General features: G+C 38.2%; 1 protein-coding gene across 1 annotated transcript in view; it reads right to left on the reverse strand.

The window, feature by feature from the left end:
* FRMPD2 (FERM and PDZ domain containing 2) overlaps positions 1-17,920 on the reverse strand; it is a 53,972-nt gene that overhangs the window by 19,718 nt on the left and 16,334 nt on the right. The window contains exons 3-13 of the mRNA XM_029958551.1: positions 16,849-17,006; positions 15,842-15,907; positions 14,440-14,629; positions 13,456-13,578; positions 11,607-11,738; positions 10,662-10,741; positions 3,517-3,588; positions 2,681-2,855; positions 1,845-1,995; positions 1,610-1,748; positions 563-715 (exon numbers count right to left, since the gene is read on the reverse strand). Coding sequence (XP_029814411.1) covers positions 563-715; positions 1,610-1,748; positions 1,845-1,995; positions 2,681-2,855; positions 3,517-3,588; positions 10,662-10,741; positions 11,607-11,738; positions 13,456-13,578; positions 14,440-14,629; positions 15,842-15,907; positions 16,849-17,006 — 1,439 coding nt within the window. The remainder of the gene's footprint in view (positions 1-562; positions 716-1,609; positions 1,749-1,844; positions 1,996-2,680; positions 2,856-3,516; positions 3,589-10,661; positions 10,742-11,606; positions 11,739-13,455; positions 13,579-14,439; positions 14,630-15,841; positions 15,908-16,848; positions 17,007-17,920) is intronic.

Here is a 17,920-nt window from a genome sequence, read left to right on the forward strand (position 1 = left end):
ATTTATCCCTTATTTAATCTCGGATATTATTCATTTGATGGAAAGCAGAGAAGTTTAGGGAGAAGTAGAAATTAGCAGGAAAAAATTAAATCCCACATCATCATGACACTTTTGAGCCCTAGAGATATAGTCATGTGAGGAAATACTTCAGAGAACTCCTCCCTCACTTCCAGGGTTCACAGATAATTTTGAACAAACAATCACTACATGTTTAGAAAGTGGCTGAACAGCTGCTGTAATTTCAGAAGTCCAAAAAAGGGCTTATTCCCATGTTTTATAATCATCTGGAACCCAGACACGTTAGTAACATGCCAAAAATTTGCATCAAGCCTTAGGATGCTGAAAATACACTAAAATGTGCTTTAACACTTTATATAAACTCTCAGTGAAAGTATCTACAGCAGAATGAAACTCAGAGTTTTTTGTTGACTATTTAAATTTGTTCACCATATCTAAAATCCACTGTATCAGGCAAGAAGGAAATAAGAGAAAATGCTAAATAGAGAGGGGCTTTCCACCTCAAAATAAATAAATAAATAATGTTTGGGGTATGGCAAGTTACCTTTAAAAATTCTAGTTCAGCTTCATCCTCAAATAGGGAACGATTCATACGATGTAATTTAGCAAGCTCTCGCTGTACATACGCCAGGGTCATTTTCTCTATTCGACTTGCTGGAACATAGTCTTCGACACGAAAATAGTTCTTTCCATGCATCTGTGGGGAAAAAAAACCAAACAAAAACCCCAGAGAAACAAGAGCCTTTTGTTCTTACTTGACTTTTCTTATTCTTTGCATTTCATTTTCGGGGTGGCCCATATGCAGAAGCCACCATGTTTCCTAGAGGAAGGTGGAGAACAACAGGTAGAGTCCTGACAGCCTGTATCTTTTGTATCTGTGCTCAGCCAGGTGCTCAAAGCACATACCACTTCTTTGTGCAGAGAGGACAAAGGTGTGTCCTACAGTATGTTCCACACTTCGAGCTGACAGCTACAGTGCAACCTACACTGGGGGACCATGGCCGTGATGGATCCGATCAGATGGATCAGACCACTCAGAGTTCAATTAGTAGAGCTACACTAATTTATATAACTAATTTATACAACTTAGGATATGGAAGAGAACATAAATGGGCATTTTCTATACACTTCAAAACTAGGACAACTAGTTCAGATATACCGTCTGTGACCTTCCTGTCTTTGTGGCTTGTGGATCTGAGCCTACACATAAAATAGCTGTGAATTCTGCAGTGTTCATTTGTTTTTCTCTTCCATGTTTACTACTCTCTAAGCCCCTCTGCACATCCATGCTGTGCCTATGTTGGAAATTTTCTACAGATTTTCTGGGGTTTCTAGAATATGTTATCAGTTATGAAGGATAAAGAATCTCTCATCACTCTGCTATATTTCCTGCCAAATTCACCTGGCTCATTACTGCTCCTTAATTGGGAAAATTTTGTAATTCTTTTAATTAAATCTGAAGGATTTAACTGGAGGACTTAAATGAAATTCTGCACTATTCACATTTCTTCTTTAAATGCTATGTGACAAACAAAAGCTGCAAAAGTTGTTGAGAGAGACCTCAGAGAAATATTGTATTATTTATCCACACCTCAGAAGCATAATTGCCAAGCTCTGCCTGTAAAGCCAAAGCGCCGAGTTTCAGGGCAGTCTCGTCATTGCAATATAATCGTTCTTCCAAAATGTCTTTACGAAGCTGCAGGTAAAACTGATGCCTTGTCAAGCCGTGCCTGGAATACAGAAGGGTTTAGGAACACAGGAGGAGCTTTAAAGGGTATCCCTAAAAGTTACTGTTTTTCCTGCAGCCAGCAGAACTGTGCACTTACTGGATAACATTAAAGTGGTTGACAAAGAATTTTATCCTTAGAAAGAGTGTGAAATTAATGATGGAGGTTTTCTTCTTGGGTTGGTCATTCCAGCCATCTGGGGCCACTTTGTAGAGTTTGGTCTCCTCATCCAAAAAGAAGAATTCTTTACCTGAAATGAGAATGTTGGGTTCTGTAATAAATCTGGATATACTTCAGCAGCTCAAAGTTCTGCTATCTTCATATAGTGCATCACCAGCAATAAAATATAAAATGGATTGTGGATGTCAGTGAGATTCACTTCTCTGTGTCATGGCTTAACTTTCTGCTCTTTGATGGAGAATTAGGATAACAGTATGTAATTTAGGATTACAACTGTTAGATGCTGGATTAGTGTGGTATCTGTGGAATCACATAGAATTGATGGAGCTTGCATTCCTAGGCACAAGGTATGCTTCTCAGCCATGCTTGCCACCAGAAATGGACTAGGGAGAGGTGGATCTTGTAGATGACATAGCTGAAGCTGTAGTCCTATCCAGGGACAAAGATAGTCAGCCTTCCTCAGTACAGTGCTTCCTGGAATTTCTGCTGGAGCTACATGGCTCAGTATTATTCCAGGTCAAGGCTGAGACACAGCCTTTTCTAAGTGGGAATATCATCTAGTAATATGCACAGTTCTAGGATAGACATGCTTTAACTCAGTGCAGTAGAGTTTAAACCAATGTACCTTACTTTTGCTTAAGCTTTTTGTCTGCTTTCATCTGAGTATCTTAAAAGATCTTACTGGAATTCATTAATGAAGTGACTACAGAGGCACAGAGGGAGAAAGCTGTTGCTGTATTTAGCTGTCTCATTACCTTTCAGGTAAGCCAAGCCAAAGTAGAAATGTTCCACCAAGTTTGCATATGCCACCACGGTGTTGAAAACATCTCTTGCCTTGGTCTTGATGTCACATTGCACCTCGAGGCACTGCCCATTGAGTAGAATCACATTGAGATCCCTTTGGGACAAATAGGATTTCCCTTTTTTAGTCTAAGAATGTACAACAAAGAATGAAGAATGAGTGCCAAATACAAGCAATTCAGGTTCCACAGCATTTTATTACTGAGGTCCCTTAGTCTCCTATCTCTACATAACCTCACTAAAATGGTCACAACATTATGCTATTCCCTGTCTTCTCATAAATTAATATCACAAACATTTATAATTTTTAAAAAACCCAGAGAATCCCAACAAAACAGCTGACCGTACCCAGACTCTATAGTCACCAGGGTTATTCTAGATTTGGAGGTAATTCCAAATTCTCTTTGCCCTCATTTTTATTGCTGTATGCTGTCACCTTTTTACCTTATCTCAATGAAAGTTAAAGAATGTGGCTGCAAGCTGGAGAAGTCCCATACATTGGCATTAGATGTCACATTGCATATTTGTTGTATAATCTTTGTCTCAAAAGTCTTGGGCTAAAGTGAGCATTCTTAGCTCAGAAGGATAAATTAAGCTAATTTTAAACTAACAGAAATAACTAAATAGCAGTGAGAATTAAATCACTTCCTTCCAATTCTCAATACCTCTGAAGGTAATATGTTTTGAGAGGAAGACATGATGAGAAAACTGAGTTGGGACTCAGATGCAACTTACAAAGAGCCCCAACTAAAAGGTAGCTAGATTAGTCCTAAATTCTTTATGTACTTACCACAATTGATCCAGGCAGCTGCAAGGTCACTGGTGGTTCACCAGACAAAATAATAAATTCTGGACCTGAAAACTGCAAGGAGGAAATTTAGAAATTTAGTAAATTGTCTCCATAATGTAATGAAAATCCCAAACACAAGTATCAATGAAATCCATTTCTGTTGATCTATGTGCTGGAGCTAATTGACTTCAGTGTCTAATAATGTGCAAATGCTGACTGAAGACTTCTCTCTGTGTGAGGTCTCTCCTGTGTGGAGACTCTGTGGTCTAAGTGGGGGTAAGCTCATGCTGAAGCCTTTTCTTCTATAAAGGAACTTAACCAAGATTAATTTCCTTTACAAGGCACCTATTTTCATGTCACTTACGGATACTTAATTTATTCTGAGACCTTTTCCCATTTGATTCTCAAGTTATTCTGAGGACAGTCACAGACATGTAAACACATACATACACACCACTGTGATTTCATAAGCCTGGTTTACATAGGAACCAGACTGAAAAACAGAGCTGCTTTCTTCCCTATAATAAAGGCTGACTGATAGTTCTTATTAGTAGACATTTAATTATTTTTTTTTACTTCAACAAACTTTAACAGGGCAAGATGGTTTTTTTCTTGCTGAGTATCCACCTCAAGTAATTTTGCACATTGGGTTTTCACCAGATTTATCTATGCTTTTAGATACCTTATGCAGAGAGAAATAACTAAATGTCTGCAAGTGATAAGATGTGAATCCTTCCAGCCATTGTCCATGACTTAGTAACTTGACTCATTTAGATCCTTTAAAAAAAAAATTAGGGTTTATTTCATAATAATACTATTGTCCTGCCAACAGAGAGTGCACTTTTATATTACATTAAAGAGGGACTAGCACTTTGTTATAACGGTTGCTGAACTCCTTCTGAGAAACTCAATTATTATCTCAACAAAAATCATATTAATAAAATTTAAAACCAAATTTATATGTAAAAGGATAATTTTCCAAACTATCTAACTGAAGCTCTTGACCAAATGTCTGCTACTGGTCAGTCCTGAGCTTCTGAACTGAGACAAGGTGAAAGGGCTCATCAGCCTAAAATCTGTCTCTACTTCCACAAGAGAAAGCTCCATAGGAAAAATCATTGTGGAGTTTTCTGTGATTCAATTATTTCTGGATTTTTGTGATTCAGTTGCCAAAGAAACATTACCCTTCACTTTTAACATAGTCTTACAACAAATTAGCAACTACAAGTAGACAGTTAGGACAACTATTGGTTTGGCACACTCGGTGCTAGCCTATGATTTCTGTAACAAAACTTTTAAGTCCTTGGAGCACCATTGACCAGCAAACGTTTGGGTTCAGTATCTTTGCAAATTTTGTTGGTGTTCTGAAGCTCCTGTTAAAGTGGTTGGTGAAAACAGTCCATATGGTGTTTGATGCTTGCAGAAATCACACGTAGTTAGAGAGGGTTCAATTATCAGCTTTTGCATAGTCTTTACGAACATGAGCTGTTCACTGTTGTCAGTTCTGAGATATCACAACTGGATCATGCCTGATTTGGAGTCTGTCAGTTTAGAATACTCATAGAATGAGATGGTTCAGCAGCTAATATGCAGGTTGCTGCTGAACAACAATTAAATGAGAGGTTTCTCTTTAGTGATATTTACATTTTGAAATAAGCCTATATGTTTTTCATCATTCACCTTTTCCTTCCTGTGGAATAAACACTTCTGTGATGAAGCAGCTGCTGTGTAGTCTTTTGTAGACACAGAGAAGGTGGAACCTAAGCTTAACAGGTTCTGTCGGTTGTTCTTCTGAGTTCCACCAGGGATTTCTTCTACAGCACTGACCGACCTTCAATGGAAATGTCACAGTGAGCAATATATATATAGCATGCAATCAAAACAGCACTGACTTGAGGACAAAGAGCTTAAGGTACATTAACTAGGAATATTGTGGGGTATTATGAAGTCCAGGGAAATGTCGGTTATAAGTTCTTAAATGTTTCTTTACAGAAAAAGAAAAATAATTTAGCGGGAATAATATTACTGATGCCCTTTGTAAATAAATCTAAACTCTGCTTTAATTAGGTAAGTCTTTTTTTTTCTTTTTTTTTCATTTGGTGAACCAGATCTAGCTGGTTTAAGTTTTGTGAAGCCAACAAGCAAAGAGTTTAGCCCCATACCCTTCTTGGAATTCTACAGGACTAAGTAAATTTCTCATTTCTTATATTCTCAAGGAAAAATCTGCAGAAAGCCTTATAATTCATTGTTACATTATTCAGAATTTTCCAGGAATGGTAATTAAATTATTTGAATACTAATCCATCAGAATAAATTAATGTCTTAGGGAACTGAGGGAATTTTCAATTTAATTACTAGAAAGATGTATGAAATCTCAGATCAGAAAGCTGTCTTTGTACTACAGTTTTAACGCCTGAAGTAATGGTGTTTTCCACCTTAGCAGACACATGTACCCTTAGAATAAACTTAAAATATACTATGTACTCTTGCCAATGAGGAAAGAATGAATATGTGGCTCAGGAGAGGTTATATTGAGGTGGATTTTTGTTAATTACATTTTTTAACAAATGCCAAAGTCACATGGAAGCTTTTTCATTATTCCAAAGTTTCATCCTTTTCTTTTGCATGTTGCAAACTTGCTTCAGGAGACTATTCAGGGAGTTTCAAAAAAATTTTAACAAATGTACTTGAGTAGTTGCTCATCTCTTGTGCCTAGTATCCAGTGTCAGGGAACATGGGAATGGTTCAAAGCTACATTCTGTGGGGTTCAGACATCATATTAAGAAGCATTTCTTTACTTAGAGGGTGGCCAAATGTTGGCACAGGGTTTCTAGAGAGGTGGTCACTGGCCCATTTTAAAGGTATTTGGACATACGCTTAATAACTCACTTTAACTTTTGGTCAGCCCTGACGTGGTCAGGCAGTTGGACTATGTGATTATTGCAGGTCTCTTCCAACTGAACTATTCTGTTCTGTTCTGTCATATCCTAGTTTACATTCTTCTGTCTATAAACATATCTAGGTATTTTTGTTTCTATCAATACAACTTCATAAAAATCAACATTTACCTAAGAAATATACCTAAAAATTACCTGAAGTGACTTTTGTGAGCATAAAAATACTTTTAGCTCAAAACCCAAGATTCTTTATTAAGAAGGCTTTCTTTTCCTGAGGAAAACACTTCCAGTTATTAGTCCTGTGAGGTGAGAGATGCCAGATTTGACAGCTGTGTCTTCTTTATATCTAGCCCAGAGCCCTGCATATACTTACAAGCTTAACATGTAAATGTCAGTTGGACTGCCTACAGAACTGAGCATGATGAAAAGCTTTATAGCTAGTAAATCCATCACTATGTTTTGTATTGGTTGTCCTTCTGCATGGCAAACTGGTGTTTTCCAAAGTGGTTATTTCATCTCCATTGCTGTTCAGGTACTTGCAATAGGATGGTGACCTTGGTAGAAATTCAGTTGCAGATGCTTACAACCAAAAGTGGGGTTTACAGTCCTTGAAGTTCTATGGGAAATAGCTTGCTGGAGATTTGGAGAAGAGAGTTCATCTTTCAGCAGAGGAGGGGAACTTATCCTTGGCATCATGATTTTAGATCAAGGATATCAAGATCATACCCAAGTTGTTAATCAGAGGCATGGCTGTTGCTCCAAAATACTCGGAAAATAAATCCTCTGTTACTGATATAATTGCCAGGTATAAGATGCATATATAGATGTCTATATACACATATATATATGTGTGTGTGTAGTTAGACAGGTACACAGAGACTTCTTTTTTTCACTAAAGCAGACACTATCCTGCAACCTGATTGTTATTCGTTCTTGTTGCAGTTTTAGAGGTGTACTGGGGTGTTTCATATCGCCCAGATTATCCTGGCTGATTTATCAGGAATTTCAAACTGTCTACTTGGGATACATTTAGCTGGGAATTGATCTAAATGGAGCATTTCCTGTGGGCCTGAATTTCTCATGTCATGGTTAAAAGAAGAAACTCCTGCTTAACTGGGTCAAGAACTCTATTAAATGGGATGTCTGTAGGGATTACATGGTGCTTAACTATGGGATTCTGGTCTTTGTGGTGCCTAGAGGCTAACAGTGCTGACATCTCTTCTTCATTTGGAAACAGCCATGATTATAGCTGCACTGTGCTAACACCCAGTCTAGAAAACTCTTGTGTAGCAGCAGTGATGTGTCCCTGGCTTTTGAAAAGGAGTTAGTATCAGCTGTACAATTCTCAGTTTTCTTTGTCAGTGTCTACAGGACTGCTGTACATGCCATGGCTGAAATGAGGCTAATCCTCATGGCAGAGCAGAGGTCTTTACTGCTTGTGTCCCTGGGTCACCTATAACTCTTCAGTAAAGTAGTGGTGCAGGGCTGAATACGGCTGATACAAGTGAGAAAAATCAGTCTAAGTACCTAGATGGAAATGCAAAAAGCCACTGAAAATTATGGATCACATGGTCTACCATAACCACTCCAGAACACAAAAGGCCTCTGCTAATGTGACAGCAAGGGAAAACCACATCCAAATTCTGAATACAGAAAAATAAGGACTCCGCCAGAATGCCTTGACAGGAAAAGTGATGACTGTTCATACCTTTTCAACAGGTTTTTCCCTTCATAGAATCATATAACCATTAAGGTCAGAAGAGACCTGCGAGATCATCAAGTCCAACCTTCCATGGTCTTTGTGGAGCTGCTTCCCAGTTGTTTCAGTGACATAGGGCTATTGCTGCTTGCCCGATTCTGATGGAGACACAGCCAGGGGCAGCTGTTCTGGGAGGCCCATGGCATCTGGCAGGACACAGTGGTAAAGGTGGAGATCTTGAACACGCTTTTTTTGTGTGGATTGTTCAGGGCCCAAGTTTCATTTCACTAGAGCATTTGGATTGTTCCACTTGGAACCAAATTAAGTCTAGGTGCACATTATTTATTTATTCTACATAGTAGAATGTGATGTATTATTAAGGTATTTATTCTACATAAATAGTATCTATTCTCAAAACAGCCCAGATGGCCATCCAGGCATTTTCTGCTAGTGGCACTGCCACACTAGTTGTCTGTTTCGCTTGGTTATAAAACAGTTTTCATCTTGTAGAAATATGATTTGAGATTACCTGTTTATGAAGAGCTTGTAGCTACTTTGTGTCCTTGACCCACTAAGTGTGGGGTCACATGACCTGTGCATCTCTGGAACTTTCCCTAAAATAAATAAAGGAAATTTCACAATTGAAGCAGTTGTAGCAGCACTTAGCATCCAATGTTTGGACAATAAAAACAGGCAAGAAATTTATACTGCTTACTTCCTCTCTTTTAGACTGGTTACTGTCCTCACTTGGACATAAATGGCTATTTAATAAGGTTAAGTGAATACTACCAGCAGTATTCCCAGTTCCCTAGTTATTGTTACCTCCTCTTCATAATCCTTTGTGTGAATGTAATTTAGAAAATAGCTGCATAGGTACACTGGCTGTCATTTCCATCTGTATGGGGGTAATTTGTGAAACAGCTTCTTCTCAGAAACCATGCCAAATTTTTGCATAAAATTGAGTGGGAAAAGCCATGACATTTCTCTGGATTAATCAAAGTAGGATATAAAATCACTGAAATGAAAATATTTGTAAATATTCCACCGGTTATTTGGTACATTAAATATATTGTGAATGTTTTCACATCATAAAAATATGATGGGAGTATAGGATGGTTTGTGAGTTCTTAGCAAATGAGATTTGTACTGTTTTTCACCTTCAGTAATCTCTGCTGCTATAGAAAGGATAGGTGTTGCATTGTTCAAATACATGAAAGCTGAAATTTAGAGGCAGAACCAGAAAGGGTATGCAAGTGGTAGCTCTATTAATGATTTTTGTAGCAGCAAAGATGTTTTAAATCATGCTTTCATGCACACAGTGTGGCTATTGGGGATGGTCCTGTGCAGGGCTAAGGGTTGAGCTCAATGATCCTTATGGGGCACTTCCAACTCAGCATATTCTGTGATACTATGATTTAGGGAAGGAGGGAGAGGTTAAATTTTACTTCATTTAGATAATTTAATTGGTCTTATTTGAAGAATTACATATCAAACTATTACATGGGCAGAAAGATAGTGTGATAAGATGAACTATGTGGAAGCAATCATTTAGGTCAGCTTTTTCTCCAGATGAAATATTCATGCACTACACCCTGAGACCTCACTTCGAATTCCAAATGAAAACGTGACATTGAATTCTGGTATACCAACCAACCAAGTACAGTTTTACAAACTAGAAAATCTACAGTCATGTTCCTAAAATAAGCACAAACATGTGTTGGTTTTTTCCAAGCTGCAGATGGTAGTGACAAAATGTGAGATTTGAGATAAACTAGTTACCAAAGTTAAGATTCATTCCCATGTTCTAAAACGACATGCTTTTTAATGAGAAAACCTTGCAAAATTCTCTGCTTACACTGTGCTTTTCACATAATTGTACAAAAATACTTTGACAAGGACATAAAATTCCCCTTAGTTTTTCTGTATTGGCTGTTATGACAGTGGGACAACTTGGCTAATTTCAGTGGCCAGATTGCCATGCTTTGATCACAGATTTAACACATTTCTGATGTTAAATTAACATGTGGTCCTCAAAGTAGTCAATCCTGTAGATTATTATTTGATTATATCTTTAAAAGTACAGTCTTGATAAAGGTACTGATCTCCCTTGATAATGGTGCTCTACTAAATGGTAGCAGTTCTTTTCAGAGAAAAATGCATTTTCTTAATATATTATCTCATGAAAGAATGTCTGTGGCAAACAAGTTCTCACATTCCGTGTTGACTCATGTATTTTTAGAGTCCTGCATTACAAAATCTTGAGTATGAACAGCTACCAGTGTTTCAGTGGAGACTGAGACATACGCAAAGTCACTGGGATGAGCCTTTGTCCAGTTTATGACCAAATCTTTTTTTTTGAAAGGGCTTACAAAACAGTAAGTTTACCTTCACTGTGTGCAGTTAAGTATGTGACTGACACATATGAGTCACACAGTGAGAAGCTGCAGTCTCAGGTTTTTATTGCTGCTGATATTGACTGCAATTCTGGAGCTTCCGAAAAGTGTCTTTCAGGAGAAGAGCATTAACAGCAGTTGCACAACTAACCTCACTTTCCTCATTCTTGGAGCAACAGCAACTCTTTGCTCTTGGGAAGTATGAACACCTTGTCTAGGTGATCCTAGCTCAGATTCTAATTTATACATAAAGATAAACATGCACAGCAGTGCTCCTCTTCCTGCTAAATTCCCTTCTTTGCTTCATAGCATCCCCCTACACTGTGATTTACGTGCCTTGGGAAGGAACTTGAATGATGTCTAACACAGTGTCTTCACTGAATGAATTCTCTCCTAAACAGTTTCTTTCATGCTGTTCCTGCCACAAAAGGATTGAAAGTGAAGATAAAACTCCAACTCTGATATCTCCAGACAAAGTAAATCAGAAGAATGACCTGGCATTTAGTACAACAAAACCAACACGCTTAGCAGGAAATATAAAATGGTCCTAGGACAAAAATGAAAAGAAAACAAAGGGTTTTTTGTTTTTTCCCTCAGATTTCAGAATCAGTCCCTTTATTTTTTAAAGGGTTTGAAGAAACATTAATCTCCACCCTTCAAGACTTAGGTATTACTTATATATTCAACTGATTTCAGTGCTGCCATCTTGACACTGCCCATCATATGCGTTTGTGGGGTAGCTCCACCATTTCTCATCTGTAGCAAGACCCCATGTGCTATAAACATACTCTCAGGCTTTGTGATCTGCTGAACAGCTTCACCTCAAAAAGGGGGCATAAAGCAAGAAAGAGGTGATGGTGCTGCATGGTAACCAGGGAATATATAGCTTCACATTAGGACACAAGTGAAAAAGAAACTAATCTAAGTATCTTTCTTCTCTGCGACTTAGCACAAATATACTTCCCAAGTTACATAACCACAAGTTGCACGGGAATACCTATCACCTGGTACACCTACACGTGGGTAGTGCCACATATACAAGCAAAGGACAAAAAAGATCAATACATAATTCATAAACATAATCTTTCATAAAAATCTTACCTCTCCTGTGTCCTCGGTTAGACAGTATCAAAGATGCACTTTCAGAAATACTATTTGAGTCACTATAGTCTGCAGAGAGTTGTCTGTAATCTTCTGTTGACTGACTATAATTCATTAATCTGGACCCTTTATCTGGAAACAGAAAAGGAATACGGTAATTCACATACTCAGTTATAAATCATTCTATTTGCATGGTAATGTAAATAATGTTTGGCTTAACTAATTTTTATATAGTCCACATCTGTCTGTCTTCTAACACTGACTCCAGTTCCTTAAGAACTGGGGAAAGCTTGATGACTTCTATTATTTTCATAATCATATTCTGACCAAAACTAGTTTTCATAGTTCTCCTCAACCATTCCAAATAAAACAAATCTAATACATTAATTCTAGGCTACGTGTTTAACTGAAAGGTTACAAAGTGCAGATAACCTGCAAAGTTCTCATTCCTTATACTATGAGGCCCAAAACCTTCTGCTATAAAGTATTCTTTCTGTGTGCAGGGTGGACAATGCCTAGACACAATCCCCTACCAGAGTAAGATGCAGAAATTCCATTAAGGAGTCATCCTAAGTCATAAGGATGTACATATTTCTCTTGCATACTGACTTTTCTTTGGTTGCATTGTCTCTTATCCTTTTACAGAATCTCTGAGTGTGATAATTTTTAATTAAAAAAAAAAAAGGAAAGAAATGGAAGGCTGCCTTGTAAAGTATGGCTCACACATTTTCAATGTAATCAACATCCTAATTCATTGAAGTCCTTCAGCAAGTGTAAGCCAAGTGACCCAAATTCCTGGAAAACACAGAGATCACACCAGTTACATAATCACTAGAATGAGTGTAAGGAAAATGGCAGGAATTTGGGGCTAATAGAGGGAGCAGCAGAATTTCCACCAGCTTATGCAACTGTGAAACTGTAAGCTCAGTTTCTGAGTAAGTGAGTCAATATGTTTTGAGGGATGGTTTGTCTGTATGTTTTGAAAAGAATCTCCTTTTCTTATAACCCATAATACCTCATAGAAATGTTCCACATGTATTTAAGCATGTGTTTGATTTCTAACTGATTTAATGGAACATATATGTGATTTGCTGAATAGGAATTGGACTGCTCATATACCTAATGTTGAGCATATCCAAAACAAGCCTGCATAGCTTGGGCCAACATTTCCCTTGCTCCAGGGTCACAGATCTCTGCTGAAGTGAACAGTACAATATAGAGACGAGAAAAACGATAGAGTTAGATAATTACTCTGAGAGATAATAAAATCTTGATCTTAGTCAAATGAAATGCAAAGTTGGTATATACTGCTTTATTTGTATAGTGACCAGGATTTGGCCTTGCATCTTGAAATCAATCCAGCAATTCATGTGTGAATTTATAAAACATCTTTTGAATAGAAAAATTAAATCAAAAAGAAACCACAAATCTTTGCATGAATAATCAAGTAGGAAGGATGACTATATATTCCTTAATGGCAACAGGATAACCTCACAGAATCCATTGGAGTGTACAAAACACAAAAACTGTTTTCAAAGTAGAGGTGTTTTATATGCACAGGTTTTATGCAAAGAGCTTTGAGAGTCGAATCTGTGCAAGCTGATTCGTTATCATTGCTTTGCAGCCCTGAGAGTACTGTCCTTTGTGGAACAAGGAAAAGAAACCTCGCTGACTTGCCTCAGAGTCTTTCCATCATGAAGTAATTTATATGTAAAGCAATAACTATCCTATCCAACACTACATGTAATCACTACAGCATGAAATTAAACAATTCATCTAGCTTGGGAAAGACTCAGAAAGGGCTGGCTGTATCCTTATTAGAAAGTTCAGCTTATAAATCTTTCTTTACCTTGGTGAAAATTCATCTGGGAGGACAGTGGTGAGGTGTCCGGTATTTTCTCGTGCAGCCTTTTCCTTATCACATGACTCCTGTTCAGCTGGGAGGCTGTGCTGTCTTCGGTGACCACCTGCTCTATCTAGAAGACAGTAATCTTGCAAGTCAATGCCATTTGATATGTGGACTTTAGACTCTCATACTGAAGCGATCCTTGCCCTCTGGCTGTCAGAGGCTGCTGATTTGCTTTGTATAAACAACTTCATCTCAGATTAACACAAAGCTGGACTGAGTATTGTTGGCTCCATGCTCTCATGCCAGCTGAGTTTAAGAGGGGACACCCTCTGTAACAGTAGTAAATAGAGTAGTAAAGAGTGCAAGTGGAAAAGTCATCTCAGAATGTTAATGACTACTGGTTGAAAACAGAAAAAAAATTGTGGTGTGTTTTCTTCCATTGTCTTGAAGTTTGTCAATAAAAATGTTTTTTGATATTTCAAATTTTGAAAAAGACTCAGGTGTTCACATACTAAAGACCTCATGTGGTCAGGCTTGATTGCACGGCAAATGTTCAGTTCCACTCAAGGACAATGAATTAATTTCTCAATATGATGTAAATGTGATTTCTTTGAATTTCACAAAGTCTGAAACCAGAGTGGCAATGGAGAAATCTTTTGTCTATAGTCCATTCCTTTGGCCAATATGAAGTCCCTGTAAAGGTTATGGTTGCTTCAGTATTAACCAAAGAAATTAAGATACTGTAAGTGCAAAAGCTGGATTTGTATCACTTCCCTGGAGTGTACAAGTGATGTCTGAGACAGCTTCATTGCTTCATTTGCTTGTACACATGTCGACTCAATTTCCTGTTTAGAAGTTTTGAAACAAATCTCACTTCCTTAATCCATACAAACATTAATTTCAGCCAATTGTTTACCTATATCCCATGTTGCTGTCACCTCTCTCACCAGAGAAATGGAAATGATTAGAGTATGAGAGTAGTACCTACCTCACTGACACTTCCCAGTGCAAACTGGACCATTTTCTTTACATAGACATTTGCTGGTAAGGAAGCAGATTCCTTCTGATGTGCCTCACATGCTTCCAGGATTGATTCAGGAGAAAATCTTTTATGTGGCAGATCTTCACAAAGTGTTAGAAGGAGTGTGTGTAGTTGGTCACTCAGCTGGAGGGACTGAGCCAAAATAGAAGTAGTGTTAAATAACATCTCCCAGGGGATTGAAATCCTGTGTAAACTGGGACCAGGAATTTCTGTAAGCCTTTCACCCTGAGTGAGAAATGGGCACTGAATTCCTTTAGACTTTGGGAACATTCCAGACAAGCAGCCAAACAGCACTAAATGAAGCCTCTAATGGGATCCAGGATAGCCTTGGAGGGAATTGGCATCTCTAAGAAGTCATCAGCCCAATTAGGCACTTCTTGGTGACAGACAACAGTTCAGTTTGCTCCAGAGCTCTGCTAATTAGACTATGAATCAAAGATCCTTGCAAGTAAGATATGTGGTAGCGTTAGCTTCAAAAAGGTGAGGACTTATACCCACCAAAACGGTTGCCATAGAGACCAGATACTTAAATTTTAGGGCCATTTAGCTTATAAAGCCTTTTCTCTTAGAACATGTATACACGTGAAAAGGAGGTTAAATCTACTAAAAGCTTGTGCTTTTCAAATCAAGAACAAGCACCCAAAAGCATCAATATAGAAATGAAGCAAAATGTGTGCTACAAGTCTTAGAAAGGATTCCCAGTAAGCAAGAAATTCATAATTTCAGCTAGTAGAGATACTAGTAGAATTTGCTCAGAAATAAAGACAGTTACTTAGTTTTAATCTTGCATCCTATTTTTGAAAAAGCACATAAATGTGCACAGCACTTCAATCATGCCAATGTGATATTTTTCTTTTAGCCCTTCCAATCTTAGAATAATAGAATCATAGAATAACTTAGGTTGGAAAATACCTTTAATATTGAATCAATCATAAACCCAGCACTGGAAAATCGACCACTAAATCATGTCCCCAAGTGCCACATCTACACATCTTTTAGATACATCCAGGGATGGTGACTCAGCAACTTCCCTGGGTAGCTTGTTCCTTATTGTCTTGGAATAAATAATCTTCACTCTTGAAACTGAGGTATAATTCATCTTAATGAGAACAATTCTGGTTTTTGAAGAAAAAGGGAAAAAAAAAGGAAAGTAAAGATGAGGTCCAACTAAATTTCCTGATTTGGGTGAATTGGTATTTTTGGTGCAGAATGAATCTTGACACAAGCTTTCCAATTCTTTCTAGTGATCCCAAACATAAAGCCCCTCTTACCAAGACCTCAGATTATGCCTCTCAATCTTTGAACCTACCAGAATAAAAGAAAACAACAGTTTGTGTTACTGGCCTGGTTTGGAGGAACCTGGTAATCTGCTGACCAGTAGAGGGTCATTCCTAAAGAATACACCAACATCTGTCAAAACAGGAAAGAAAACCCTGTGTGAAGTCATTATTAAGTACGGAAAAGCCTCATATGAGAGATACCATCTTTTTGTGGCTTTGGTCACAAAATGGTACAAGTCAAACAGATAATTTTTTTTTTAAACTAGACTAAACTTATCTGAAAGTACAATAGCTGATCTTGTAGCATGCAGCTAGTAATGTCCAGCCTGAGGGACTGAGGCAGGTTGCTCTCTACTCAGTTATGTCTTAAGTAGGGAAAGAAATTTGAACTCCTTTCTTAATTTTGAAGTTCTCCCACTGCCAATTAAAGATCTCCCCTACCTGTGGGACTGACTAGTACTCACATCCAGGAAAAGAATTACTGGACTAAGGGCTGCCTATTCCACAGCATCATGTTTTTGCCTGGTCTCTAAATGATCAGTTATGTGGGAACCTGAAAATACTTTGTTCTGCCTGAGGGAAGTATGCACTGATGTAATCTGAGTGGTATTTAAGACTTTTAGGTACCTGAGTGTTGTATCTTACTGTCTTGCCAGAGAGACTCATTTGTCAGAGAGAAGAAAAATAAATTGTCCACAAAGCTGAATGTATTTCTGACTTCCTGGAAGTGCTTCCACTCTCTGATTGTATAGATACTGCAATCCTACTGCCTCTGGGATTGCAATTACCATATCTGGTGAAACAGTGTTCATAGAAATATTCTTCCTTTCTGTGGGCCTTTGCAAATAATACATTTCCGCAGATCTTGAGGACTGATGTTCAAAATTGATTTTGATGTTGACATGCATGCTAGTGCAATGGCAAGACACATGTAAATCTTTCTAACTGTAGTCTAATTTGATTAGTCATATTAAAATGGAGTGGGGCAGCAGGTACCTGGTATGCTACATTAAAACTCACAGGCTTGTCTTCAAGAGGTACCGTCAAGATTTACTTTGTAATATACCTCACCTTTGTTAGTCCAAAGCGCTGGTTTTTACTTTGCCTGTGGAGCAGTTCTGGTGGACTGAAAGGCAGAGCTTCTGTCTGAGATGCATTGTTTTGGAAGGACAAATTTCCTTCAGCAGACAGTAGTACTGACCATGGGCAAATCACACAGATGGCAGGGTCTGAAAAATATTGAGGTAGGTAAGGGAGACCTTAGTATTGAATTCACTGCACTCAGAAAATCATATTTCTGGCATCTCACCTGTATAGCCAAACTAATCACTGATGTTTCCTGAAGATGTACCCAAAATGCCTTGCCTGACTTCCCAGCCTGACCTCAGACTTGCCTTGTCACTGTGGCCTTGCCTGCTGATCGCTGGGCTGTCTGACCCTGGTTGTCCACACCACACCTGATCCTGACTCAGTTTCCCAGCTTGACCTCTGACCTGCCTTGTTACTACAAACTTGTGTGGTGGTTGGATTCTCAGTTATCAACCCCAGACCTACTCTGGTCATCTTCTTTGGATACTGTGGGATAGAGCCCTGGCTGGCACAGCCCCTGCTGACACCCTTGTGGGTCCTTGAGTCTGGGCTCCTTCCTAAGAAACATCTTGCCCTCTCTCTTCCTTGAAAAAAATCTGTTTGAAGGTAGCTCAGAAATGGACTGGATTCTACTTGCAAATGTCTAAATACTCTTAAAAAAATATCACTGCAGAGATCCACTGAGGTTGGTCCCAGTGGTGTGAAGCAGGAATGGCAGCATGAGGATGTGTAGCCTGCTGTAAACACTGAACTTGCATACATGCAGTAAATGAATTTGACCAAAGACATCCAAGTGATTTCATTAAAATACTCATTAAAAAACAATGATAAACAACATCTAAGATCAATATGTTTACTCCAGAAAGAGGAAAAGCTGCATTAACTATGGCAATATTTAGTCACTGTGTTTCAGGAAATATAGGTAATTCAAAAATAAAAAGTTGGCTGTTAAACCACTCTTCAGTCTAGAATGTGAGAAGAGAGACCATTCGGATCTTTGCTGGAGAAGTGCTCAGAAATGTGCCCTAGATGCTTTAGTATTTTAGCATTTAAG

The sequence above is a fragment of the Manacus vitellinus genome, unplaced genomic scaffold (genome assembly GCF_001715985.3).
Source record: "Manacus vitellinus isolate BGI_N305 unplaced genomic scaffold, ASM171598v3 scaffold_15_pilon, whole genome shotgun sequence".
In the NCBI taxonomy this organism is placed as follows: Eukaryota; Metazoa; Chordata; class Aves; order Passeriformes; family Pipridae; genus Manacus; species Manacus vitellinus.